At 52.6% G+C, this 25987-nt stretch overlaps 2 protein-coding genes across 2 annotated transcripts in view; one reads left to right on the plus strand and one right to left on the minus strand.

Moving 5' to 3' along the window:
- The first annotated feature begins 887 nt into the window (after positions 1–887).
- ELOVL3 (ELOVL fatty acid elongase 3) lies at positions 888–5372 on the plus strand. The gene is made up of 4 exons (XM_026050389.1): positions 888–991; positions 2302–2433; positions 2913–3064; positions 4043–5372. The coding sequence occupies exons 1-4, from the start codon at positions 888–890 to the stop codon at positions 4462–4464; spliced, it is 810 nt and encodes a 269-aa protein (XP_025906174.1). The 3' UTR covers positions 4465–5372.
- A 4174-nt stretch (positions 5373–9546) lies between these two features.
- Positions 9547–25987, minus strand: part of PITX3 (paired like homeodomain 3) — a 21091-nt gene continuing 4650 nt past the window's right edge. Inside the window, exons 2-4 of the mRNA XM_026050398.1 lie at positions 14243–14383; positions 11701–11906; positions 9547–10567 (exon numbers count right to left, since the gene is read on the minus strand). Of these exons, the coding sequence (XP_025906183.1) occupies positions 10004–10567; positions 11701–11906; positions 14243–14383 (911 nt within the window). The 3' untranslated portion in view covers positions 9547–10003. The remainder of the gene's footprint in view (positions 10568–11700; positions 11907–14242; positions 14384–25987) is intronic.

The following is a 25987-nucleotide window of genomic DNA, read 5'->3' on the forward strand; positions in this document are numbered from 1 at the left end:
TGATTTTTGAAGTCTTGTCTTTTCTTCCTATGAGGCAGAAATGCCATGGAGAAGTTCACCTACTTACCTGTTTCCCTCTCTAGACATGCCCTTTGGTTTATGTGCATGTACACTTATGTAAAAGTGCCTTGCATCACTGGATGATTATCCCACATTGCGCTTGCCTCAGGGTAACACCATCCAGATGCCACCTATGAAGAGGTTAAGCTGATTATTGTGAACCCTCAKGAACACTCCCACCCTGGTGGGCACACAGACCCATTCCTAATGGTTTTGTCTACATCTAAGCTATTTTTCAGTGTTATTTTTCTCAGACCCAGTGAAAGTGATGCAGAGGCCATAGGCAGCTGGGGAAGAGGGTGCTCTCCACCTCRTGACAGCCTTTGCTCCCTCTGTCCTTATGCAGGAGCCCCGCATCCAACTCAAAGCCACAGTGGGGAAAACAAGCTGTGCAAAGCCTTCCCCTCCACCCCTGTGCTGCTCTCTTCACCACTAGCAGGGAGAGCCCGGGGGTCTGTAGCATCTTTCATCCAAGATCCCAACCATGCCAGGGGAGGTCTTCCTCTGCAAACGGGACAAAAATATGTCTGGCTTGAGTTTTAGAGGCTGCAGCACTGCTTAGCCCAGGGCAGCCGAGCGCAGYGTGGGGGCCGGAGCCCAGGGCTGTGCGGGGTGGGAGGCAGAACCCCRCAACACTTGCACCCCTGAACCCAATGCCCGTGGCGTTGCCCGCGTGCGCAGGCGGGTGGTGGGCCGGGCGGCCCGCGATTGGCTGCAGCCCGGGAGTTTATCCGCGGCGCGGGAGCACGACAGCTCCCGGCCACGGCGGCAGCAGCAGCAGCAGCAGCAGCAGCAGCAGCAGCAGCAGCAGCAGCAGCAGCAGCAGCATGGTGCTCAGCTTCATCCTCTCGGCGCTGCTGCCGCTGCGGCCCTGGGACTTTGAGCGGCGCTTCGACGAGCGCGGCGCAATGCGGTGGATGCAGGACAACTGGTGAGCCCCTGGCTGGGCTGCCGTCCCCGAGGGGCGCCTGGGAGAGCCGGGATGGGGTAGGACGGCTTTGGGAATGCAGTGAGGAGGGTGCACCGCATTTAGCGGCTGTRCAAGCACCGCAGGCTGCAGGCAGAGCCGTCCCTTGCTAGATGTGGCACAGCTAGATGAGGTCCAGCTGTGGTCCTCACTGCCAGCGGTGCCRGCGAAAGCAGATACCAGGAAAGAACGAAGCTGCTGGGAAGGGATGGGTGCTGGAGCAAGAGCACATGCTCTGATCTGCTTCGAAGGGGCTCAAGCTATAGTCGGAAAATGAACTACCTTGTTATCTTAAGCTGCTATGATTAGTTTCAGTCTGGTTTACCCAAAACCTACCACAAGCTGGTGCTGACCAGTTTCACATGCAGCTGGCCTGACTGGTGGAGCTTGTGGCGCACAAATAGCCCCAGTCACTTGAGCTCAGGAAGAGTTATTCAGTGTAAAGCAGTTCCTGCTGTTTCAAATGAGATGTTAGACAGCAGCCTCCTGTCCATACGTTGAACTTTATTTAAACTGTATCTCCACATGTTCCCTTGGAGAATTTCTTGCTTTACCCCTTCAAACACACACATTCACACAGAAACCAGCTGAACAGTAAATGAGCATGCAAGGCTCCCAAGCTGTCTTACTCCTTAAGTTTCTCTGCCTTTTGAAATGGATGGGGCAGATCTGTCTTTTTTCTTTCTTTCTTTTTTTTTTTTTTTTTTTTCCTCATAGCTAACCAGTCTTTTTGCTCTCAAAGTTATATCTTTATGTACAAAGATACCTGCTTCTTCAGTATTTCCCTCTCACTGTAGGAGAAACGCTAACAAGCCCTCCTTTAACTTATACTTTATGAGCCTGTTTACTTTACAACCAATTTGCTGCTGACTTGGAGCTAAGGGTTGACTTGTTTGCTTATGTTAAGTAAAAATATTTACAGTTACTCACGATATTACCAGTGTAGATATCAGTGGTTTAAATATGAATCTGAAGCTGATCAGATTCTGCCTTTCYCTGGCAGGTGAGAACCTTCATGATGTAACAGCTCACTTCATTTTCTTCTGCATTCCCCAGGATTTTGACTCTACAGCTCAGTTATCGTTATGGCAGACTTCTCATGAGCAAGCCCAGCCTTAATAAGGGGAAGGGAGGCCTTCTCTTTCTTGGTGAGGAAGAGCTCGGCTGGGGTTACAGGAGTCCTCCTGGGACTGAGAGGGAAATCTAGTGGTTCCCTTGATCCGCTGCCCAGTGCTGGTTTATCTGAGAGCTCCCGTCTTGTCCTTCGTTTGCAGGCAAAAGGCTTTCTCAATTTCTATAGCTTATTTGATACTGATCTTTGGAATCCAGCATATCATGAAGGAACGGACAGGCTACAAGTTGCGAACACCACTGGTTGTGTGGTCCCTCGGTCTGGCCTTGTTCAGGTAAGAGCCTTTGCAGACGCTGGAGGCAGCTGCAGACTTTCCTTGAAGAGCTGGTTGATGAGCTTAGGGTATCCACCATATCCTTAGGGAAATCAACGTTCTTTTCCTTTGGAGGCCCTATCCCATAATCATCAGTGAGAGCAGAGGTAGCTGGCTTCCCACCAGAAGCACTCCAGCAGGTGGAGTGAGTTGCAGATGATCTGCTGCCTGGGGAGGTTAGAAGGGGGGTAGGAGCTAGAGGTGCTGATAAGGCTCTTTCCCAGCAAGCTGGAGACTGAAACATGGCCCTTCCAAGAGAAAGAGATGGTGGCCAGTTTAAGACAGAGAAGCAGTGATAGTCAATGTCTTGTTTAGATGTTCCTGAGACTGTCCAGGGCATGGAGATAACATTTGTGGGTGGAGTGCTGTCAGGGGATGCTGTGGGCCCTGGGCTTGGTGAGTTGCTCACAGCTTTCAGCTCTCCTCTGGTTTTCTTGCAGTGCCATTGGGGCCCATCGGACCTGGAAGTATATAGCCTTCGTCATCTCTACAGAGGGATTTAGGGGACTGGTGTGTGATCAGACCTTCTATGTTCACCACATTGCCAAGCTTTGGGCCTATSTCTTTGTGATGAGCAAAGTCTTAGAACTGGGTGAGTCTCAAACTTCTCCTTATCCAATGTGTTGATAATTCCTTTGCCCTTCCAAACTCTTCCTAAACATCTCTGTCCAAGTGTTACTCCCAAAATGGAGCTATCTAGTTTAGCATGTGCTGTTTGTTTTCTTTTTGACCTGTTGCTCAATTGTTCTTTCTCCATGGGGCTACAGCCTGACGTTATTGCTCTAGTTTGATATCCAGCCCAGAGTCTGGAACAGACAATTCTGCAGTGAGCAAATTGTGGTGAGGTGGCCTTCTTACCTGCGAGAATTTTCTTTCTTGGAGTAGAAACTTTGGGGGAATTTGGAGTAGAAATTTTTTGGGAAAATRTCTAGTTCATTAGAAACAACAGTGTTGCAGCTATGCACAGGATTTGAATAAGTCAGTGGAAAGTTTTTCCTGGAAACCATTCCAATATTGTCTGATGTCTAGTGTTCTTGCAGCAGGGACTACTCTGGAGTCAAGACTAGTTCCTTGAAGCAGAGCAGGGATTTRAGAGCTGTAATCGGATTGTTGGCTCTTACAAATTGGCATTTGAGGTCACTACTGATGAAATTGTTCTGTTCCATTACATACTGACTTGGCAGCCTGGGAGAGCAATGTTTATTGATATTAACCCATCTTCTACCCCTAACTGAGTACTTGAGCAACTGTAAATGCACAACAGGAATATCCACAAGCAAAACTTTTTTCTACTCAGTTTCTATTTAACTTAAGTACAGTAGAGCTGGTCTGAACTGCCATGTGGATAGAGCAATATAAGCTGCTGGGGAAGGGACACTCCACTGGATGTGTGTTTGTGCAGGTTTTATCAGTGCAGACAAATCTAACATGAGCCTAGCTTTTGGTGAGATCAACCCAAAGCCAAATCAAGCCAAGTAATGGCTTTAACATTCCTACTCAGTCTTTCTGCCTTGCTCAAAAGTGTGACTGCTGTGCTTCTATCCGAGTAACAATGCCTCTCTTTCCCAAGGTGACACCGCGTTCATTGTTCTCCGGAAGAAGACGCTCATCTTCCTCCACTGGTACCACCATGTTACTACGCTCATCTACAGCTGGCTTGCCTATAAGCAACTAGCACCGGGTGGGGGCTTGTTGTGTGCCATGAACTTCGCTGTCCATACTTTCATGTACTCCTATTATGCCATGCGAGCGGCAGGCCTTTGGGTGCCCCGCTACATTGCCATGGCAATCACCCTTTCACAGATCCTGCAGATGCTGCTGGCTGTGGTAGTGAACATCTTGGTTTTCCTCTGGATGGAGCAGGAGGTCTTCCAAACCTGCTGGTCAGGTGTTTTATTTGCATTGTTGATGTACTTCAGTTACCTGGTGCTCTTTTGCAACTTCTTCTACAAGACTTACCTGACAACTGCCAAGAAATCAAAGGGGGAATAAAACTGGGGAGACAGAGGGTGGCTGGGGTGATGGGAGGGGAGTGGAAAGCAGAAATTTTTCATTCCTGTATGAAACTTAGTGCTTGATGGGTCTGCCGTGGTGATGTTTAGGAGGAAGTCACTCTCTGGATGAATGTCTTCAGGTGAATTTGTGCATTGACCTCTGGTGAGTCTGCCTTGAAACAGGTGAATTGCCAGAGTGAGGTGCAAATTGTCTTGGGTTGATGGTGTGAAGAAAAGGAGRAAGTAGAGGGCTGGTTCTCAAAACTATGATTCTGGTTTTTTTTAATGCTGCTTCCCTTTTCCATGTACCAGTCAAGTTTGCAGTGTACATGGCAATCCTTAGTGACTGCTTGGATCCTGCACGGCCCAAATTTCTTTTTGGGAAAAGGTGGGGAACTCCCTCAACAACACTACAAGTGTGAGCTGCACCAAAGCAATACCCTGAGCGTGCACCTCACTTGAGCTGAAGTAAATGTTCAACCAGGTGGCACCAGTTTACACTTTACCTCCTGGGCTGCTGATACAGATGGGAGCTTCAAGCCAGCGGGCTCATCCAGCAAGGAGCATCAGAGCTTGGCCCTGGGTCTCCTTTCATCTTTCTTGCCTGCCCTGGCTGCTGCAGCAGAACCTTTACTTACCTCCAATGCAAGGGCTCGGTGGCACAGTGAGCCTTGTTCGGAATTAGGTACATTTTAATGGCTGTCATCTTGGCTCTGTCATTCATATGGTATTAAACATTGCGTTTAACTTGACRTAGACCTCAAGAGTTGAGCAGAGTCCAAGTCTGCCTTATTTGCAGAGCATCTACAGCATTGCCTACAGTCATGGCCAGGGGAGAGCCCTGAGGGGTAGAAGGGCTGGGGTCTGTGCAACAGTTTAGCTACAGCCACAGCAGCTGGGCTCTGAAATACAGCGGTTCCAGAGCCAGGCCAAAAGAGACCTGTCATTGTGTGGCATCTAAAAATGATTAATAAATAYGGTCCGGCATGGATGGCTTTCCCTATTTGCTGCTTTGCAGTTTTCTGGGGATATGGGGAGGAGGGGATTATTCCAACTTTTTTATTCCAGTTTATTTTTTTTTATTCCACCTGTAAAAGGAAAGCTCAAGCAGGAAAGCTTATCCTCACAGCTGTTGGTAGCAATAGGCTACTGATTACCCAGGATAGCCAGAAAAAAAGGCTTACAGTTACAAAAAGACCAGTGCATTAGGGAAAAAAAAAATCTTAGGTGCTAGAGCAGGAGTCTGGGTTTTAACAGTGATATCAGGACTCCACATAGCCCCAGGATAGTTGAACTCTGGCTGGGAATCTCTGAATATGCCAAGCTGCTCCTAAGGATAATGTGGACTCTCTCGCCCTCAGTGTGTGAGGGGACTAGTTAGGCCCATCTCCCTGGGGAGGGATGTAGTTGTTTGAGTGCTAGTCAAACTCCTGCTGCGCTGGAGGCGATTAGGGAACATGTCCCAACCTCAGCCTTTCCCATGCCTGAGTGTGCAGGTGCTCAAGGCAGCAGTGAAGAGAAAAATTAGGACCATCCCTTGCAGGCATCTACCACATCTAGTTCACAGCCAGTCTTCATTTTGAGGCTGTCTGGAGAAACCATGGTAAAAACTGGCATGCACCAAGCAAGAGATGTCAGGAAACAATTCCCCACTATGTTAACAGCAAGAGGCTAACCAAGGACATTGTTGTGCTGCTTTTCAACAGGGAAACCAGTGATGGCAGCCGCAGAGAAGATACAACTGTTCAGTGYATTTTCCACTAGCCTTCAGAGAAAGACAGCTATGAGGAAACGGGTAGCACAAGCCATGCCAGTGATGAGAGCGACGAGAGCCTCGAAGAGGGAAAACACAACCAAGGGAGTATTTAGATAAACAGGAATTTTTCAGACCATCTGGGTCTGATGAACTTCACCCAAAATAATCTCACAAATGATTGCTGTTATATTGTCCCACAGCTGAAATGCCGTGGGTGAGTGATGTGCTGAAAGACTGGAAAATACAAGCTTTATGCCCACTTTCAGAACAGGGAACGGGGGCCAGAGCCAGGAACTGATGGCAGTTAATCCCTTGCTTCCTCCCCTCCCAAGACATTGGAACAAATATCCTCTATTTGTAAGCAGTGAGGATGAGCAGGAGCTGTATGGACTTGTCAGGAACTGTCTCTGATCAAAGCAATCTCATTTCATTTCTGTGACAGGGTAAGAACCATGATGAAGACGAGCAGTGGCTGCAGTTTAACTGATTTTTAATAAGACTTCTGACATTGTCTCACGTGCTAAGCTTTTAAGCAAGCCTGAAAACCATGATGTAGATAGGGTGTAGGGTAAGTACAAAATGCTTGTATAGTTGTACCCRCAGGATTATCCATGGTTTGCTGTTGAAAAGGAAGGGGAACGTTGAGTGAAGTTCAGGGAAATCTGTTGCGGCTCTGGATTTGTTCAGCATTGCCATTAATGACCTGGACGATGGAGCAGAATGTACACTTGCTAAATCTGCAGATTGGGAAGTGTCCCATGATAAGATTACTGTCCTAGCAGGTCTCTAGAATAAGCAGGACTGTGTTGACCCCCTACTTGGGTGGCAGTGGGGACTTGTGGCAGAGAAGGCCCTGGAGAAGATCTGCAGGAGCACRGCTGTCTTTGTGCTCAACATGCCTAACATCCACGTCCTGGGCACCTAGGAAGGCAGCCAAGTGCAGCAGGCCTGGTGGTAGTGGCTCAGCTGTGTCAGGAAAGCAGGTGGCATTTGGGAATGTGGGAACATCTCCCAGGCTCTCTGTTGGAAACTCCTTCCCTTCATTAATTGCTGTTGTTCTTCTCTGGTGTCTGCAGACTTTAGTGTTTTCCCCAGGTTGTGTCAGTTATTTGGTGTCGTTGCACAAAACCGGTGTGTGCTTTGCTGTCCGGTTGGAGGATACATGGTGTGATGCCTTCTGCCTCAGCAGGAAGGGAGACAGACCCCACCATCTTCTCTGTACAAGCTGGGGATGGAGAAGCTTGAAACAACTAGCCAGTCTGTAGATCTGCTGGCTACATACGCCCCATGTGCCASTTGCCTGATGTAGGTACCAAGTGAGTTTGTGCAGCTCAGAGACCAGACTGGATTGGCCTAAAGGTAATCAAAAATGACTGTGTGGAAAAGCTCTGATAGAAAAACAGGTAGCTAAATGAGGTCTTGACTTCTCCCTGCTGGCTGCAACAGGAGATGGTGTGAGCTGTGTGCTGGAGTCAGCTTCTTGCTCCTTATGTGTGAGCCCATCTTTTGTGACCGAATCCTGCAGGACTCGGCAGCAGCCAGGCCGCCCATGCCAGCAGTGCGTCCCTGCTCACTTGCTCATGGGCTTCCCTTTCACACCACACATCCCGACCCAACCCCGTTGTCTCCGTGGGGATCCCACGAGCAGCACAGCGACACAGAAACTATTTGCTCAAGGGCAGTTACTACAGCGGTCTAAACGAGAAGGAAGATGCCGTGTTGGTATTGGTTTTGCCTGGGGAGAACGGCAGGGAGATGTTCCGTCCTTAGCCATGTAACCCACAGGAAGGCAAGGGGGATTTCCCTTTGATTCTTCCTCCTGACAAAGCTGTGGCTTTGCTGTGCTCCTTCCTGCCCCAAGCTGAGGGTGGAATGGGGTGTCAGGAAGGGCAGGCTCCATGTGGGAGGGAGAGGAGGAGAGGGGAGCTCCCTTGTGGCACCACCTGCCTGCAATTACTGGGGAGGGGAAAGGTGGATTCAGGTGTGAAGCAGGCTCTGCAGGGGAGGAAATTAGAGAGGGCCAGGGGTACTCCAGGCCCTTTCTGCTTCCCACAAGAGAAGAGCTTGAGTGGAAGAGAGAGCTGAGGCAAAAGGTCCAAGGTGTGTTTGGTGGGAGGGCTCCTCGAGGGAGGCTGCTGCACAGGACAGAGCCTACAGCAAAGCAAGCTCAGCAGCACTGAGGCACAGAGGTGAGGTCTGGACCTGGCTGCTGTTGCACCATGTGTGATTTATTGGAAGTTTATGCTTGATCTTGGAGCATGTTGCAGAGCAGAGTTGTATTCTCCTTGGCAGCAGCTGCAGCTTGGGGTAAACCGGCTCCCTTGTTTTGGATTAGCTCAGAACAAAGCATGGTTTTTCCTATGGTGGTGCTGGAGCAGCATCTGCATCTGTGTAGTGTGAGGAGGGTCTGACCTGCCCCAGGCTGTGGGGCTGAAAAGCAGCAGCCTCGGGCAGCCTCTCCAGGGTGCAGGCTGAGCCAGGAGAGGCTCGAGCTGCCCGCCCGGGGCTGTGGGAGCAGGTCCTCTCCCTGTGCTCCTGAGGACCCACGTGTTCTGCTCTGTGAGCGAGTGTGTCCCCAAGGTGCATCCCATAAACATCAGGCCCCTGCCTGGCTTGGGCTGCCTCGCTGCTGCTCGCGAGGGACACTCGGGACACTCGCTGTCCTGCAGGCTGCTGCTCTGGGACTGCCGATCCTTTACACACAGGCTCGTGCTCTCAATAACGAGGCAGGCTGAAGCCTTAAAGGGATTGTGCCAACTTTCATTTTATTTTCTTTTTTTTTTTTTGAAAGGGGATTTGGGAAAGGGTAAGGGGAGATGTGCAAGGGAGAGTTTATCATTGCAAGAAGGAGCTTTTCAGATGTACACAGGCAAAGGAATTCCTACCTGGCTGGAAATGACTGAAGCAGTAAAGCATTAGAGGCAGATCGCTGCCTTGGTGGGCATGCTTGTTCTATGGGGTTTTGGTTTTAAGGTCTACTTCATAGGTTATTCCATGTACAAAACAAAAAAGCATATTTTAATATATATGTCTATATATTTGTGTATATATAAAATATATACACACACATATTCTATTATCTTCACAACTCCCAGTCCCTAAAGGCTTCAAGTCTTAATGGCCGTGCATATATATGCATTATAAAGAAATATGCCAATCAACTGAGTCAGCACTTTCCTTACCGGCTGCAGGACTGGCTATGTGATAAATAAATGAGCAAGTGGTCTTTAACTAAAATCCAACAACCTCACACACATTCGGGGAGAGGAGGTCAACCCAGCGTTGAATAGCGGCACGCGTCGCCCTGTCCCTGGCTGTTTCCTCTACCTGCAGCGTCTGGCTGCTTGTGTTTCCCAGGCCGCCTTGTTTCTGGGGAAGGGAGTGGGAGCCCTCACACCTGGAGGGGTTGGAAGGTCAGACTGAATATGCTCAGGTTTGCTGCCCATAGGTCAGGCACCTCACACGTCAGGAGCTCCTATTTCCCTGCAGGGATTCCTATAGACTTCTGTGTTTTGTTGTGTTTTTTTTTCTTACCAAGAGGGAAGAGATTTGGTGGGCAAGAGGGGAAAGGRTTTGGGAGGGGAAAGACGGTCAAAATTCACCATACGATAGTTAGACAAATCTTGATAGAGGTCCAACTGCCTGCTTGCCGCTTTCTCACTCTTTCACGCTCTCTTTCATGCTTTCACTCTCTTTCTCTGCAGGACATAGGCTGTTGTAGGGCTAAAGGTCTCCTTTTGTCAGGCTAAGGTCAAGTCCCCGGGTGATGGAGGGCAGCCCTTCATACAGGCCTGTCCACGGCGTATTGGCAAGGGCTCAGGTTGGAAGCTGCCGTCTGCACCGCCGGGTAGGTGAAGTTAGCATGTTGCTTTGCCTTCARCCTCAGGCTGGCCAGGCTGGAGTTGCATGTGTCCCTGTACATGTAGGGGCTGGCTGTCGAGGCRTAAGGACAGGCACTGGATGAAACGGCGGAGTTGAGGCTTGGGCTGTTCAGGTTGTTGATGTTTCCCAGGTTGTTGAGGCTGGAGCCCGGTACTCCGGTCACTGCCGAAGGGACCATGGAAGAAGGCATGGTCATGGAAGCGATGGAGCTGGGCGGGGAGAACATGGGCTGCGARGAGAGAGGGCTGACATTCATGGAGTTGAAGAAGGGGAAGCTCTTGGCTGAGAGGGGGCTGGTGGCAAGCCCCTTGGTGGCCCAGTTGTTGTAGGAATAGCTAGAATACATGTCATCGTAAGGCTGCATCAGTCCGTTGAACTGGGCTCCAAAGCTGTTCTTGCACAGTTCGGCTTGCTGGTTCCTCTCCCGTTTCCTCCACTTAGCTCTGCGATTTTTAAACCAGACCTGCAAGCAAAAGATGGGGGTGGGGGGGAATCATTCTGGGTTATCACTTGGAGGAGGCTTTGCCTCGGTCCCTTGGCCCAGCAAGGCCGAGRGCAGTGTGGGCTCTGGAGCACTTCCCAGGGGGCTGGTCAGTAGGGAGAGGGAACTGCAGGAATGGCTGGTAGTGTCACACCTGGGCTGCAGGCATCTGCAGGGAGAATCATCACCTAGATCGAAACCCAAGCATTTCTACTTGCAATGCACAGAATAATCCTACAGTACTTGAGCCCATTTGATGGGTAATGCTCATGGTACTGTTGGCACTTGATCCTACCCTGCTGCATGGATGTGGATGCCCAACAGAGGGGCTGGTGCTATGGAAGGGGCACATTTGGCAGCCTCCTTCCAGAGCCCTTTTGGGTTTCTGCTGCAGCTCTGACTTGTGGCTGCTGTGGATATGGTGGGTTCATTTGGTATAAGCTGATGCAGGAGGCCAAGGAGTCTTATGTCTGAAGTCTGTTTCTSGGTTGCTACTGAAGGGCTGGAAATCAGTAAATGTGTCCTGGTGTAGGCCAMGGCAAATGGATCCGGCCTTTGAGATCTCCAATCTCCCCAGACCTGCCTTCCGACCTATCTCACTTAAATGCCTTTTACAGGAGGGAAAAGGGAAGAAATACTTGCTGTATTTCCAAGTGACCCCAGCCCAGGAGGAGGAGTTAGGGCTGTGTACCTTGCATACAAGGTGTGTAGGGGATGTGATCTGAGCTGCAAGAAATCAACTCTCTTGTTTTGACTTCGTCTTGGCTTAGCTGGAGAGAGATGTTAAAAGCCTGTCTTGTAGCAGGAAAAACTTTGTGTTAAAAGGACTTGAATAACACAACTTCCTGGCGCGTGGAAGCTGCTGGAAGGTTATTCACGGTGCCACTAGCTTGTGTTTCTAGCAGCAGAGAGAAGCTCCCGGTCCAGCTGGAGCTCTGCCACGTGAGGCCTGTGACTGCCCCGTAGTTCAGGGTACCCCRGAGAGCATCCACACTAACAAGGCTGGGGCCTGGGGGATGTGGGCACAGCAGGGCAGATTTGTCTCCTGGCCAATTCCCACTCCACAAGCTAGGAGCTTGTTAAAGGACAAGGCAGGTGAGAGGATGCAGCCCTACCCGGACTCGCGCCTCCGTCAGGTTGGTCCAGACCGCAATCTCCTCCCTGGTGCTCATGTCTGGGTAGCGGTTCCTCTGGAAAGTGGCTTCCAGCTCCTGGAGCTGCTGGCTGGTGAAGTGAGTCCTCTGCCTCCGCTGCTTCTTCTTAAGCGAGCCGTCCTCGGCGTTGGAGTCGTCTGTCTGGTTCTGCTGGGACTTCTCTGTGTCTGCACGGGGAACAAAAGACGGGAGAAATCCCTGGGGTTGGTGCTGGGGCTGGGATGCAGTGAGTGGGATCTGTCCACRGGGTAACCAGGGTGTGCTCTGTAAGGGCCCCTCCTGCTGCCATCCCCGGCAGTGCTGCTGGACCGGGAAGGCTCCTGTCCCCCTTCCCTTGCTGGTGATGCAAGCGGGTACCTGCCTCTCACCAAACATGCTCCCCTGGTACTGCCGCTTGCCTTGGCTTAACTTTTGTAACAGGTACAAAAAATGGACAAGCTGATTTTTTTTTTTCTTTTTCTTTTTTTTTTATTTTTTTATTCACTGCTGTCAAGATGCTCCCTAATGCTCCTAGTTCAGCTGATATCAACAGAATTTAAGCCATTGGGATGATTATTTTCTTTTGCTGTGGGTGTTTTGTGTTTTCCTTCACCATTGGTTTGACATTGGTAAGCTGGATTCTGTTACTAGGTGGAGTTTTTCGTCTGCACCAGGATGAGAGGGAAAGGTCACAGAAAGTAGCCAGTGTGAGTCACGTATGTGAAGTAGGAGCTTTACCCATCCKTGAAAAGCAGCCCAAGGCTTTGTGTGATCATGGCAGAACTTACCTAGGCAGTGTCATTTGGGAGGAGGAACTAAAGGGAAACCTAGATTTGCTCTGCTGAGATTCAGTTGCAAGTGGTTTGGGGCAGGAGGAAGCTCTTTCTCTGGAGCGAGGTAGCACAGCACTCCCTGCTCTTGCTGACAGCGGTGGCATGTGCCCTGCTTGTGGGGATGCCACCTGCCTCTCTGGATGGTGACACACAGGCTGAGAGCTTTTGTGTGCAGGTAACGCTGGCAAACAGCCACCTCCCAGGCCAGTTTTATTTCTAGACTAGTTAAGACGGTGGGGAGTGACGTCCCCAGGCAGCAAGCATTTATTGTCAACTTAAAATAGGCTGTGGAATATCTCTCGTGCACGTTCGCCCCCTCAATGAAACTACTGTAGTCATAGCTGGAATTAGCGGCTCGGGCTGCGTGGAAAAAAAAGTCAGCAGCTAAACTGGCAGTTCTGTGCAATGACATGGTGGGCTTGATAGGGAAGGCCACTTGAATTGAGATGAATGTTGTGCATCCAAAACAGCTGACTAGGAGCCACCAAGCTTGGGAATTTGCCCAACTAAGGTACACGTGCGGTGAGGAATTCAGCTGGTGAATTCTCTGCGCATGCTGCCCCAGGGTGACTCCCTGTAGGGCACTTATTCCAGGGAATTTTAATCTGCATCATTATGCTCATTAGCGTTTGCATGCGAGTGAGCCTGCAGGCTGTACGCGGGGAGCAGCAGGCTGYGCCCAGCCCCGGCACTAGCGGGTGCCTTGCAAGGGAGATCTCGTATCGCCCCGTAGGGTCCAGGGTGAGCGTGCAGGACAGGCACAGGATGGGGACAAATGCTAGAAAAACTTGTATCATTTGGTAGTGAATTTCTGAGCAGATGTGAATGCTGCTTCTTCAGAGCCTGACAATAAGGTTTGAGGGTTTTTAGTTTTATAGGAATGGTCAAAGGCACAGGAGCAACCTGTTGCCCATTGCAAAGCCTTGCCCTGAAGCACAAGTGACCAGACTTTTTAACTTAAAGCTGGGATAAAACAGTGTTTTCCCCACTAACCTTCTTGCTGACTGAAGCTGGATAGTTCAGCCAGAGGCAAGCTCAACATAAACAGTTAAAATAGAGATAAAAAAAAAAAAAAAGGGGGGGAGGGGTTGGGGGGCATTGTCCCTTGCTGCGGAGGGTAACTGTGCCCTCCGTGGGCTGAGGTGGGAAGCCTGGACCCAGCAGTTGTTGTGTGACCATGGGGGCTTTGCTAGGGCCCCACACGGGTGCTTCCTGCAGCCCCAGCCGGGCTGTGACACTTGCTGCTTGTTCTGCTCTTGAYCCTCTATGAGAGTGGAGCAAGGGGCTGGGCAGGTACAGCTCCTGCCTCCACATGTGCCGTGTTCTCTGCTCAGAGCTGGCCCGATGTGCTGAGCCGTGCTGGCCAAAGCTCGGCGTGATGCTGGAGGCTCCACGGCCAGGCCCACAAGYCACCGGCCATGCGGATCCACCTGCAAAACAGCCTGGGGTCCCTTGGACCTCTTGGAAGCAGCCTGCCCTTTTTGGGGGCAGGGAAAAAACTTCAATCTGGATTGAAAACCCAAACTTGGAGCAAGAAGCCTACTCTGCTTTGTGCCAAAAGGCCTTCTCTGTGTTGGCACCCAAGAACTTGAGTCTGTCTGAAAGAGTTTCCTAGCCCTGCAAGCTACCCGCCGTGTAACAGAGCATCCAGAGGCAGGATGCTCTGCGTCTCCGCAGCGCCCGGCACTCACCGCTCTGGTCCTGCCCCTTGCAGCCGTGCTCGTGCTGRGGCGTCCCGGCGTCGGAGAGGGACAGGGCCGGGCTGCGAGCCTCCGAGTCTGCCAGCAGGTTGAAATCCATGAGGCAGGAATGGGTGGTGGAGGAGGCGGAATCTGAAAAAAGCAGCCACAGGGTGGTTAGGGAGATGGATCTGTGYTGGTGACCTCTTCCCACCCTTTCTGGGAGGGACTTGCCAACCCTTGAGGAAAGGTCTAGGAAAAGCAAAGGTTCCCTGTGTGATCCTTGGACTCCTCTGAGTTTCCTGGCTGGAAAATGGACATGCCAGGCTTTCTGCTTAACCCCCCTATAAATCAAATATCATCTAGTGGCACTTCTATTTGCAGCCTTCAGAGAAAGAGCCTCCAATTTATAGGTGACATTCAGACCGAAATAGCAACACTGTGAGCATGCTGTGTAACAGAGATCTGAGGAAGTAGTTCTGGGCCAGCCAAGTGCTGTTAGCACCTTCCCCAGACATCCCGCTCTCCCCATCCTCCCCGCTGCACCTTCTCTCTCCTTTCTCCTTCACTTCTCAACAAGCTGGTCAAGTACAACTAATGATTCGCACACACRGGCAGCGCAGAGACCAAACACACACACCTGAAAGAAAAGCCRCCGCTGTGCAGGGCCCTAACAGGGAGCTGTAGACGGTGCCACAAGCACAGACATGGATCCATGCAAGCAAACACCATTCCCTCCAGGCACGGGGACCATCAGAGCCTGAATTAACACAGGAATCGCGTTACGCACCCTTGGGTGTCTGGGGACAAGTAGTCTTGGCTGAAACAGCAGCTCCTCACTGAGAGCRTCTGAGCTGGGGAGCTGCTGGTGTCGTTCCCTGCATCTGCAGGCACATGTGGGAGTCATCTACCACTGTTCTCCATGTTTCTTTATCTCGGGATAAATTATTCTTGCTGTGTTGTTGCTCGGGAGCACCTGTACCCTCTGTGTGTGACTATACTGTGTCGGCAGCTCAGCTGAGAGCTGCTCTGTTCAGAGCCGTGTTGGAAGCTGAGAGAGACAGGTGTGAGGGAGGAGGCGTTACGAGGGGTCTCCGTGTCCCCTTGGAGAGGTGAGGTGTCCCCTGAAGTCTCAGTGTCCGTCATAAGCCAGCCACATGCGTCATATTGTCATGGACACACAGGTTTCTGAAAGCTGGCCAGTTTGGGGAGCTCATTGGGCACAGTGGTTTCTCAGTCTCCTGTCACCCAAGCTAACATCACACCTTTCCCAGCTAGGGAACCTGTCACGACACCAGCTAGTAGCAACAGATGCAAGGGGTTGGGGGATCCAGTGCCTCCAGGCTCAGGGGCCCTTGGACCAGGTATTTGGAGTTTGCAAACTAAAGATCAAGGTCACTTGTGAAGCTTGAGCTCTCGTGTTTGAAAGATGCGTGGCGAATGTATGCACGTTGGGACTGAGCTTCTGAAGGAAGTATTTTGTCTGGATGTGCTGGTGTTAAACGTGTAAACAAGAGATTAATAACATAGCTGAAGCACCTCCTTTGGAGGCGGATGACGGTGACTAAGAATGTATTTTCAGAGCTGTCTGAAAAATCTCCTGTCAGCTCAAAGGGGACTGCTGCTGAGGCCCTTGGCAAAACTTGCCCTACACCTGCAAAGTGTTTTCAAGGACATGGCARGAGGGCAGGAACCCATTTCCAGTGGTTATCCTTCCCCAGCTTCTGCAGCAGGTCTTGGTCATCCATGAACCTCAAAAGTTTTCCTCTTTTCTCGTAGTCCTTCAGTTGTCCCCTCACCTGACCTCCCTCTCCTGCCCTTCCCCAGCAGGAAATCTGCCCTGACACTGCTCTGGGTCAGCCCTCCCTGAAACGCAGCGTCTAAAGAGCGGAGCTGGTGCTGCTTTCCCAGACCTCTGCCTCACTCCGGGCTTTTCATCTCCCACAGACAGGAGTGGCAGGGGCTCCGTATTTGCCATGGGGCTGGTTTCCATTTCCACCTCCTCGGGAGCCTGACCTTTGATGCCTGCAGGCTGCATAAGCTGCTGGCAGCAGAGGGGCACAGCCCTGTTGCTTTCTGCCGTGTGTATGTACACGAAGGGATGTGACAGGGGCTGTGTTTTCTTTAATACCTTTGCATGGGGCAGGGGGAGTCCATCTGCCGCTGATATTGCCACGGCTTTTAGCATTACTCTTGGAATTATGCAGAAACGCACAGTGAATTAATTCCATGGATTAAGTCTTGATTAAGATGTGTGTCACTTTGCTGTCTCAGAATTTATTAAGAGCCCTTCTTGAGGCGGCAGCAGATGGAATTTCTGCCCAATGTTTGTAGATGATAATTTACCCTCTTCTACAGCCATTTGCATATGATTGCATCTGTCAAGCACAATTTCCTCCCTTCTAGGGCTTGACTCTGTACTGGACCAGATTTAAGGAGGAATTCGGACTCCTGCCTTGCTGTAACTGAAGGACAGTGTCCTCCTGTGCAGGGTCCTGTTTGCTCTGAGGCTCTTCTGTACATCTTGCATCATTTTTTACCTGTGCAAACTGAAGTAGAGATATGAAAACTAGAATGGGAGTATTTTAGAACTAGTTTTATAGGGAAAAAGAAATGACAAATTAAGACACATGACTTGGGAGAATCTGGTATTGATAAATACAATTCATGTCCCATCCTGAACAGCAGAGGTTACCAGGCGCATCCGTGTCAGTAGGCACAACACAGTGTGTTTAGCCTGGCTTGGAGATGCAATGGGGACTGAGATTAAAAACTGCTTTTAAAATATGGCCTATATTCAAGTTGAAACTAGGACCTATGATTTAGAAGAAATTTACTTTTTGAGCTGAATTTAAAACTATAAGGATTTCAGAGATGATATTATATACATATATATATGTAACTATATGCCTATTACTATTGTTATAGTGGTATCCAGAAGGGGCTTTTTAGGTCACTAAGTAGATCACAGGTGAGTAGAACAAAAGGGAGAAGGAGATCCACTCAGCACCATTAGTAAGGTCTGCAGGATGTGTCTGCAAGAAGCTTTGCCCCAGTATATTTGCCCAGACACCCCCATGCCACTGACACAAAAGGTTGTAGGTATCATTCTAGATTATGCATCATTTTGGGGTTTAGTTACAGGAGCTCTCTTTCATATTGGATAGATCTTACTGTAGGCAGAGATGTTAAGAAAGTCAACACTTTAAATCTTCACAGCATTTCTACCAAGTTGCTTGTCTCTTCTAGGACAGTTATTGAAATTGGCACCGCCAAAATGTCTCTAGATTACATCAGATTTACCATGTCCTTTTAAGTCATGCTGACTTTCTTTTAATGTAAAATAAGTATGGGTTCTGTACTAGTAACATGGTGCCAGGCTTGCTCAGAATTTCTGATGTAAAAAGTAAAGTGGGAAGGAGGGGAAAAAAAAAAAAAGACAACAAGCAGGAGTCCCTGTGACCTTTCTCTTGATTCTCAGTAACACTCTGCTCCATTACCTAGGAGCAAAAWTTCCTTTGCTTTTTCTTTTGGAGGGGTGGGAGGGAAGCAGGAAGGCTGAATGCAAGCCAAGAATAACCATAGTGGTGGCTTTTGTAATGTAGATATTCTCCGTGGACCCTGGCCAGTGTGTGGCTGCACGCGGGTTGTGGTCACACCTGCAGCTCCCCTTCTGCAGCTCTAGCTGCAGGCAAGAGGCTGYCCGCTTAGCTGCTTGATGCTCCCTGGATTCCCATGGGCATCCCAGGGCAGCTTCAGCAGGGACCTGCTGTCTGGAATCCCATGGCAGGGGTGGCACCATGGGTGACACAGGAAAGTCCACCCCGTGGGCTTCTTGTGGCAAGCAGCACGTGGTGCAGGGCTGGGAGCCTCATCAGCTCCTCTGAGCAGTGTGGTGGTCTCTGCAGGCTTCSTTTTGTGGAAGCCGCTCACTGTCAGTGGTCCGGGCTTATCCTTCAAGTTGCAAAGTGCTCGGTCAGTTTAGGAGGGGTTTCTTTGCCCCTGGGTGAAGGTATGGTGTTACAGTAGGTTTCTTAGGATCACAGCCATCTCTTCCTACTCCACCAATCCACAAATCGGACTCCTGTGAGTAACTAGTTTCTTGATGGAGTTTARCCAGTTGTTTTCCTGCTGTTTTAGAAGCCTCTGCACTCTCGTGCTCACTGCCCTCCTGTGGGCTGGCTGCTTTTAGCGGAGATAAACATCGGGGAGTTCAGTTAGTGGCATGTTTTCAGGAAGATGATCTGTCTGCTGTACTTTGGCCTCCGGGAGGGACTGAGCTGAGGCGCAGCAGCCCCCACCTTCCCTCTGCCCCACACTGAAGGGGGTCTGCGGCCTGGGCCGAGACAGCGCCAGGCTCCTCCTGGATGAGTGCTTAGTGCTCCCGATCCCTGCATGCATAAATCCATGGGGATGATGTRTTTGAGGGCTGGGGGTTTGGAGCGCCACGGACACAGGGATCCCCTAATGCAAGAGCCGGGCTTTCCTCGCTGCCTGCTCGGAGTGCTCTACCCGCAGCTAGAGAGCGAAAGGGTGGGACACAAGACCCRACTTAATCTTCATTTCCTCAAGACTACAAAAATAAGTCCGGGGGGAGAGCAGGGTCACCTACTGCAAAACCTCTCGGTGCAACTGCAAGTCTCTAATCTTAATGGAATTGCAACAGGAACCAAGAGCGACCATTAATCACTGGAAGATAAACAGCGGCAGCAAACCAGTTACCCAGCGCGCAGATCCATTACGGGACACGCGAGCGATCCGCCTGCCTCCCAAGCCTGGGGCTGCCGGAGCCGCGCTCATCAGCGCCTCGGCGGCCTCCAGCGAGGGCTGAGTCACAGCTTATAATAACCTCGAGGTCTCGATTTAGTCCTCGCAGCTCAGCGCTGACCCCTGAGCTCTGGCACTGGGTGTTCTTGCGGCACGGGCGCYGCTTTGAAGCCGGGAGCTTTTCTTGCGCTGTGGGCAGGGATCACCCGGGCTCCCTGAGGGCGCTCGCTGCTGTAGCACGGCCACAGCAAGAGCAGGTTGGGTGGTTTGGCAGTTTCCAGCTGCCGAACCTTGCCGAGCGCGTTGGCCAGTGCCGTGGGCAGCTCGGTGCCACACTAAGTGTGGTGACCCAGGCGCTGGCTGCAATATGTCTTGTCCAGGAGCCACCAGCACAGGCTGGCTCGCTGGCGAGGGTTTCTTGTCACTGCTTGTGCCTGTCCGTGCGGCACAGGGAGTGTCCTGGAGAGCTCSGCTGGGCTGGGAGGGCAGCGGGGCATACGGTGCTGATGTTGACCACGCTTGCGATGTCAGTAAAATCCCTGGGCTGCACGGGGAAGCYGTTCTTCGCCTCTGTAATGAGGCTGATGGGCCTGCAGGAGCTGGCGGGGGCAACGCAGCGAGACTCCTGTAGGTGCTGCCGGGTCCTGGCAAGAGGCGCTGGGGAAAGGCGCAGCTTGGTGGGGCAGAGCCTTGTGCGCGCTCGAGGGGCCAGAGGCGGCCGTGGAGGTGGGTGCGAGCCGCCCGCTGAGCCGGCGTTGTGACAGAAACGTCTGCTCTGGGCAGCAGAGGGTTAGGAAACCACTAGTATTTGAGAGGGTTATTGCAGTGGAAACGTCCCAARGATTTGCAGCTCCGTCCTCGTGCCCGCAGCAGAGAAGCCGGCAGGGGCGCTCGTCCYGTTCGCTTGCTCAGCGCCCGGCCTGCCCGGGCAGAGCCGTGGGGCGGCCGTGACCCCGCGCAGCGGAGCGGCCTCCCCGGCGCTCCCGCCGCCGCTCCACTGTGCGCCAGGGCCCCGCGGMGGCTCCGCCGGCCTGGCCGCTGCTGCCACAGGGGCCGGTGCCGCCGCCTCCCGCCAGGGCAGCCCTGCGTGGCGCCAGGTCAAGAGCCCCCGGGCTGCTCTTCCGCGCATCCAGGCTGGCTAAGACTCGGAACTGAAGCGCTAATTATACACGGAGGAAAGTCTCGTCAGACTTTCTGCGGTTTTCTTCTGAGGTTTCCTTGGCTCAGCAGCATGTTCTGCTTTGCGAGACCCATACYGCAGGGCTCACGCCGTGTCCAGCTGCGTCTCCCATCTTCCCTGACTCCTCCACCTCAGCTCCGCTTAGCGCCTTGCCTGCGCCAGCCAGGACCRGGACTACGCAGCTCTAGGAGTAAAGCTGTACTTTGTTAGGGCTCATTTTGTTTGCTAGGCATCCGCAACAAAATAAGCCAGCCAAGGCTTGGTTTGAACCAGAAAAAAATGCAATTGGGTGAAGTGGCTGGCGTGGTTGAGGTGTTGCACAGACACCAGTCACCAATATAGACCTGCTCTGTGCTGAGTGGCATGTGGCATTAATGGAAGATTGGTCCTTTAGAGGTAATAATTGTTTTGCTTTTAATAAGGTAGAAAAGAGACAGATTTCAGTTAGAAACTCTGCCTAGGTGAATCCCTCAGCTGAAACAAARGAATCGCTGACATGAGAGCTGAGAGCAGCTCCCGCCCGACTCGAATGTACCGACCCACCTGGCCCCGCACAGCGGCAGCCCAGCCAAGCCGGCCCCAAAGGGACGGCCGGGCACCCTCACGCGTCCCAAAGCTCGCGCTGCTCCCGCAGGGCGCGCGGGCAGCGAGGGCTGGCAGCAGCAGCAGCCTGGGCTTAGCGGGGCGCCGGGACCACATTGTGCAACCGCTCCTGCCGCGCACGGAGGCCGTTCACTCCTCCTGCCGCGGGGCTGCGTTTCTCCATCTCCTCCGTATCGCCCGGGCTGTAAAGTCGGCCTGTTTTACGGCGGCTAAGATTGTGAGATAGAGGCAGGAGCCACAGGGCTCCAGCTGCCGCCGCTGGTTTGTATGCAGATGGAGGGCAGCGGATGACTCAGCCGCCGCTGGAGATGTAAATGATTGTCACAATTAGTAAACAAGCCCGAGAGAGCCGCCGCTCGAGCGGGTGATGCGGCGGGTTGAAGGTCGGGCGCGCTGCGCCATGCGGGCGGCGYGTCCTCGCCGTGCCGCCGGCCGCGGCCCCGCGAGCCGCCGCGCTTGCCGCCCGCCCGCGCCTCTGCCGGGCGCCTTTCTGCYGCGTTTCGCTCGGTCCCAAACGTTTGCTCCGTGACAAAACTTGGCAAAAGCAACAGCTCGGAGGAATCTATTTTTTTGTGGGGCAGATGTGGGGTTGCTGCTGTAAAACAGCCCCGGGAAGCCGAGAGGGCTGCAGAGGGAAAGGGCCACAGCAGCTTTGCTGGTTGGGGCCCGGAGCCACCGGCGCGCTCTGAGGGATGCGCGGTCTCTGAGCGCAAAGCTGCAGCGCCGGAGGGAGCCCACGTCTCTTGWGCCTGGCTTTAGGATTTCCTGATGGAGTGCTTTTTTTCCCTTCCCCACCCCCCACCCCCACTAAGCAATTTATATTTAAATTGTTTTAAAGCTGTGTGCAGGAAAGCCCTTGCAAGACACAGACCACCGTGAATAGACACAGATCATCTGCTTGTTTTATGGGAAGCGGGAAGCAAGCACACGGCAGCAGCCCCTCCGTTTGCGGAKTGTCCCCGTCTCCGGGAGGGATGCTGGAGCTCTTCTTCCCCCCACTCCTCCCTTATGGACCTTGCGCCATGCCCCGAAGGTCAGCCTGTTTACCCAGACGCTGTTTGAAGGGGCCGAGGGCGGCGATGAGCCCTGCGCACGGCAAACACGGCCGCGCTCCTCGCGGTCCTGAGCCCGCTCCGCTCGCCCGGAGGCGGCGCCTGGACTGCGCCCGTGCCCGGGGAAGGGGGAGGGATGCCCGGCACCCCTGTGCGGGCGGCCTCCCTCAGCCCGCGCCGACCCGGGGGCCGCAGCCGCGGGACGGGTTCAGCGCTGCRGGAGGCTGAACCGCGCCGTGCTGCTGAGGGGCTCCGCACGCACTGTCTGCTCCATAACCCTCCTTCTTCCCTGCGCCCTGAGCTGCCTCCGTCCTGCTGRGGGGTGGCACCAGGGAAGCGACCGGTCTGGGGGCAAGGGGATTGCCTCACAGCACCACAGGCTTCGCAGCACCTCCGTGAAGCCCCTTCGCCCCGGGACGGCTGCTGCCAAACGCCTCGGTCATATTCCCAAACGGAGCTGGAGCAGCAGCTCCAGGCTCTGCGGGCCTCCCTGGCCCGGGGACGCGTCCCGGACGCGCCGGCATCCCAGCCGCTGCAAAGGGTGGCTTTTCAAAGAGCATTATTGAAACCCGCTGACAAAAACTAAGCTGCGACAGCCTTTTAAACGGAACACAAAAGCACGCGTCGTTCCTCGCTCTGCCCGCGGAGTTTCTCCCTGGTTATGCACGGCTGCTGCACTCAGGCTGGCCCTACAAATTTTAGCTCGAGTTCAGCATTTACAGCTTCAGCTATCCTGCTATACCCAGTTCTCTAGAAAGTCTTATATTTTCTGAGGGAAGTTACCATGAATTTATTTAAAAAAAAATATAAATGCACATACAAAAAATGTCTTGTGGAACTGGAAGTTTGAATATTGTGTCGCCAAAAATAAAACTGAGGGAACAAAAAGGGAATTTCATGTGGTTTTCATTGTCAAGTCTAAGCTCAGAAACAAACAGGAAATAAAAAATGGCTAAAACAAAAGACATTTCTTTTAAAGTGTGTTCAAATCTAAGCGGGGAGCTGGTTTATTTGGGAGGGACTTGCTGTTTGTTTGCTTTTTCTGAAAGAGGAGTAAATAACAATGTCCACAAACAGACAGGTCTTCTTGATTCATAGTTAAATTCTCCTGCTTCTCTCTGTTTAGAATAAGTGTCCAGCTCTTAAAAATTAGGCTCGCCTAAACAGCGCCAGCAGAAGGGGCAGAAAAGGAGCTAAGGATGGKGCTACTTCTGCTGCAAATGAGATGGGAAGGAAGGAACGAAGAGGAGAGAGAAAGGACAAAGTCCCTGCGCGCTCCCCGGTGCTCCGTTCTGTTTCATCGATGATTTGTTCTGTTCCATCGGTGAACTCCGGTTTCTGCAGGCAGCGCCGCGGGAGCTGATCCCTCCCGCCTCTGCCCTGCCACAGATGCTCGGCAAGCACCAAATAAGTACATTTATTTATTAGAAGAGGTCTGCAAGATCAGGGCTATGCGAAACAGGACACGGCCCAAGCTGTATCAAGGAGATAAAAATGTTTCTTAGGCTCTCAGGCTTGGCGATTATGGAACTTTTTTTTTTTTGTTATAAAGCAGAGGTTTATGAACAGGTGTCTTGTTCAGAGCAGCTCTGACACCAGTTTTGAAGGGCTARTTTGGTACATGCAGGACCCAGCTACCAGGGTCAGCTTCGGCTGGGAGCAGGAGGTGCTCCGGAGCTGCTACTGTATTTCTGAGCTCAGAAATCAGACGCACAAAATTAACAGCAGCTTCCACAAGTTCAGCTATGATTTCTCCCTGTCTGTATTTTTCCMCACTAGTTAAAAGGGTCTAAATGTTTAATTTCTGGTGGGGCGGTGGTTTGGGAGACAGCTGGCAGTGCACCGGAGAGAGGGCCCAGGAATAGAGGCTGTGTTTCTGTCTGTGCTGCTGCTCTGTTGGAGCAAGCTGGATGGATCAGCTAATTGTGCCAGAATTCAGTTCCCCCTGCTACAGGACAGATATTTTCCTTTATGCTAAGGTATTCAGAGATCTACCTATGCAAAGGCCAGGTTGYTTGTGAGGAGACCTCGTATAATAATGTACATTTCTTCCCTAATGAGTATTTTGAGCTTGAACTTCTAGCCTTCAAATCAGCAGGAAATTTCCTACTCGGTGCGTGGAGGAGCGGTTCCCTTCAAGCAAAGCTCTCGGTGAGAGAAGAGGGGCTTCCCTCAGCCCYGAGCTGCTCTGTGCCTCTTTTAAAACCTATTACTGATGCAAACGGTTCTCAGCTCCCAACCGGCTAGATCTCCGATTTCCTTCCAGAAAACAACACATTCTAATATTTAGTTGCTGCGCACGCTGAAGAACAGCGGCTCTGTCCCTCTCCGTCTGCCGGGTTTGCAGCTCCGGGCAGGCTGCAGAGCCAGGCACACATTGTGAGCGGCTCCGCTCCCGCAGCTGGGATCACAGCCGGCTCGCTCCCGCACATTCCCTCCATCCCTCTACATGGCCGAGCCTCCGGGAACAGCCCCTGGACTCCCTTAAATGCCCCAAGGAAACCGGGAGCTAATAACGAGCTTCATTCAATTCCCGGTCACATTATCATCCGCTGCGGGCGCATTAATATTCAGAGGTGAGGAGGAGGAGGGCAGGGGTGCAGCCGCRGCGAGCGCTGCACGGAGGGCAGGACGGCGCCGCGCCAGCCTCACAAATCCCCTTTGCCCCAACCCCGGCCCGCTGCAGCCGCGTGTTGCCAGCCGCGTGTTTTTCGTGCGGCCTCAGCACTAACTTTGCTGCCAGCTGGTGGACGCGGGCCRCGAGCTGGGGAGAAGGGAGCCGGCGCAGACCCCGCTGTCCCCCGGCTCTGCCGCTGCAACAGGGCCCAGGTAAACAGCAGCCTCCCTCTAAAAGGGCCGGGCGCCCGGGATGCTGGCTCAGAAACACCCCCGGGTCCCGCGTGTGACCCCCGGCGCTCCCGTCCCGCCGCCTGTCCCAGCCAGGGCACCGGGAATCGGCACCAGCCGCTCCTGCCCCGCGCAGGTACCGCCCTGTCCCCAGAGCCAGGGCACACGTGCCAGGTCACGAGACAGAACTCATGTCCCCAGCTCAGCTCATCTTCCTTTCGGAGCGCTCGCCGAGATCAGGTTGCTGCTGGGTTTTTTTCCCCCTCTCTTTGGCAGTCTCCAAAGCCAGCCTCACCTCTCAATCTCACACTTTCAGCTAGCATCTGACAGATAAAAAAAAAAGATGCCACTCTTTTTTGATGGTTCTCTGCAAGGTACCTCGAGCAGTACTCTTCCAGTGTAGCCACAAATTCTGGAACTGTTAATTGCCTGAATTAAGTCCTTACGGAAAGGCAATAGGTATTAAGTGAGACTCCCAACTGCCTCTCTGCAAAGCACAAGATGGTGTTTTTTAAATCGGTGCTTTGGGCAGGAGCAACGCGGTTGCAGGGACCCAGGCGGGCGTTCAAGGGGACAGCCTGGGCTGCAGCTCCGAGGCTGCGGGTGCAGATCCCACAGTGCTTGGAGCAGCAGGAAGAGCGAGGCCCTTTCCCAGCCACCGCTCCAGGACGTGTTGGGTAAAGACGTCTCCCTGTGAGGAGAGCCAGGCAGGGAGTGACTGTGCACTAACAAAAATAAATAAATAAATAAAAATCAACCCCTGCTCTGTCTCTGCACGTATCTGTGCCCAAGGCAGCTCCCAGGCTCTCCTGGTCCCCGGGAGCAAGTAGCTCTTTGTCCCTTACAGCTYGGGCACTGCAGGATCCTGCGCAAACAGCCATCCCTCTGCCCGAYGGATGGACCGAGAGGGGAAATCTGAGAGACCAAAATCCTATTGTAACAGACATGGTCCTTTCTGTTTTTGTGGGAGATGGGACAGGAGCACAGGTGGCACRTCCCTAAATCACAGCAGGGATGAAGCCATCTCATCCACAGCATCCTCCAGGACCTGGGCCGGGCAAGGACCCACACGTCTGCCTAGCAGCAGCCCAGGTCCCCCCAAGCCACAGCACGTTGCCATCAGCGTCTCAGCTGAGACAGCGYGCGGGTCCTGGACGGGTTTTGGTTCCCGCTGCTCGTGGTACCACCGCGGGCTGCGGCAGCCCTGGCCGGGCCCCGTCCCCCGCAGCAGCCCGTGCCGCCCGAGCCAAGGCGAGCGCTACGCGGTCCCCAGCACGGGCCGCCCGCGCCCCTCGGGCCGGCGCCGCC

Source organism: Nothoprocta perdicaria, unplaced genomic scaffold (assembly GCF_003342845.1).
Source record: "Nothoprocta perdicaria isolate Ctin4 unplaced genomic scaffold, notPer1 scaffold_110, whole genome shotgun sequence".
Classification (NCBI taxonomy): Eukaryota; Metazoa; Chordata; class Aves; order Tinamiformes; family Tinamidae; genus Nothoprocta; species Nothoprocta perdicaria.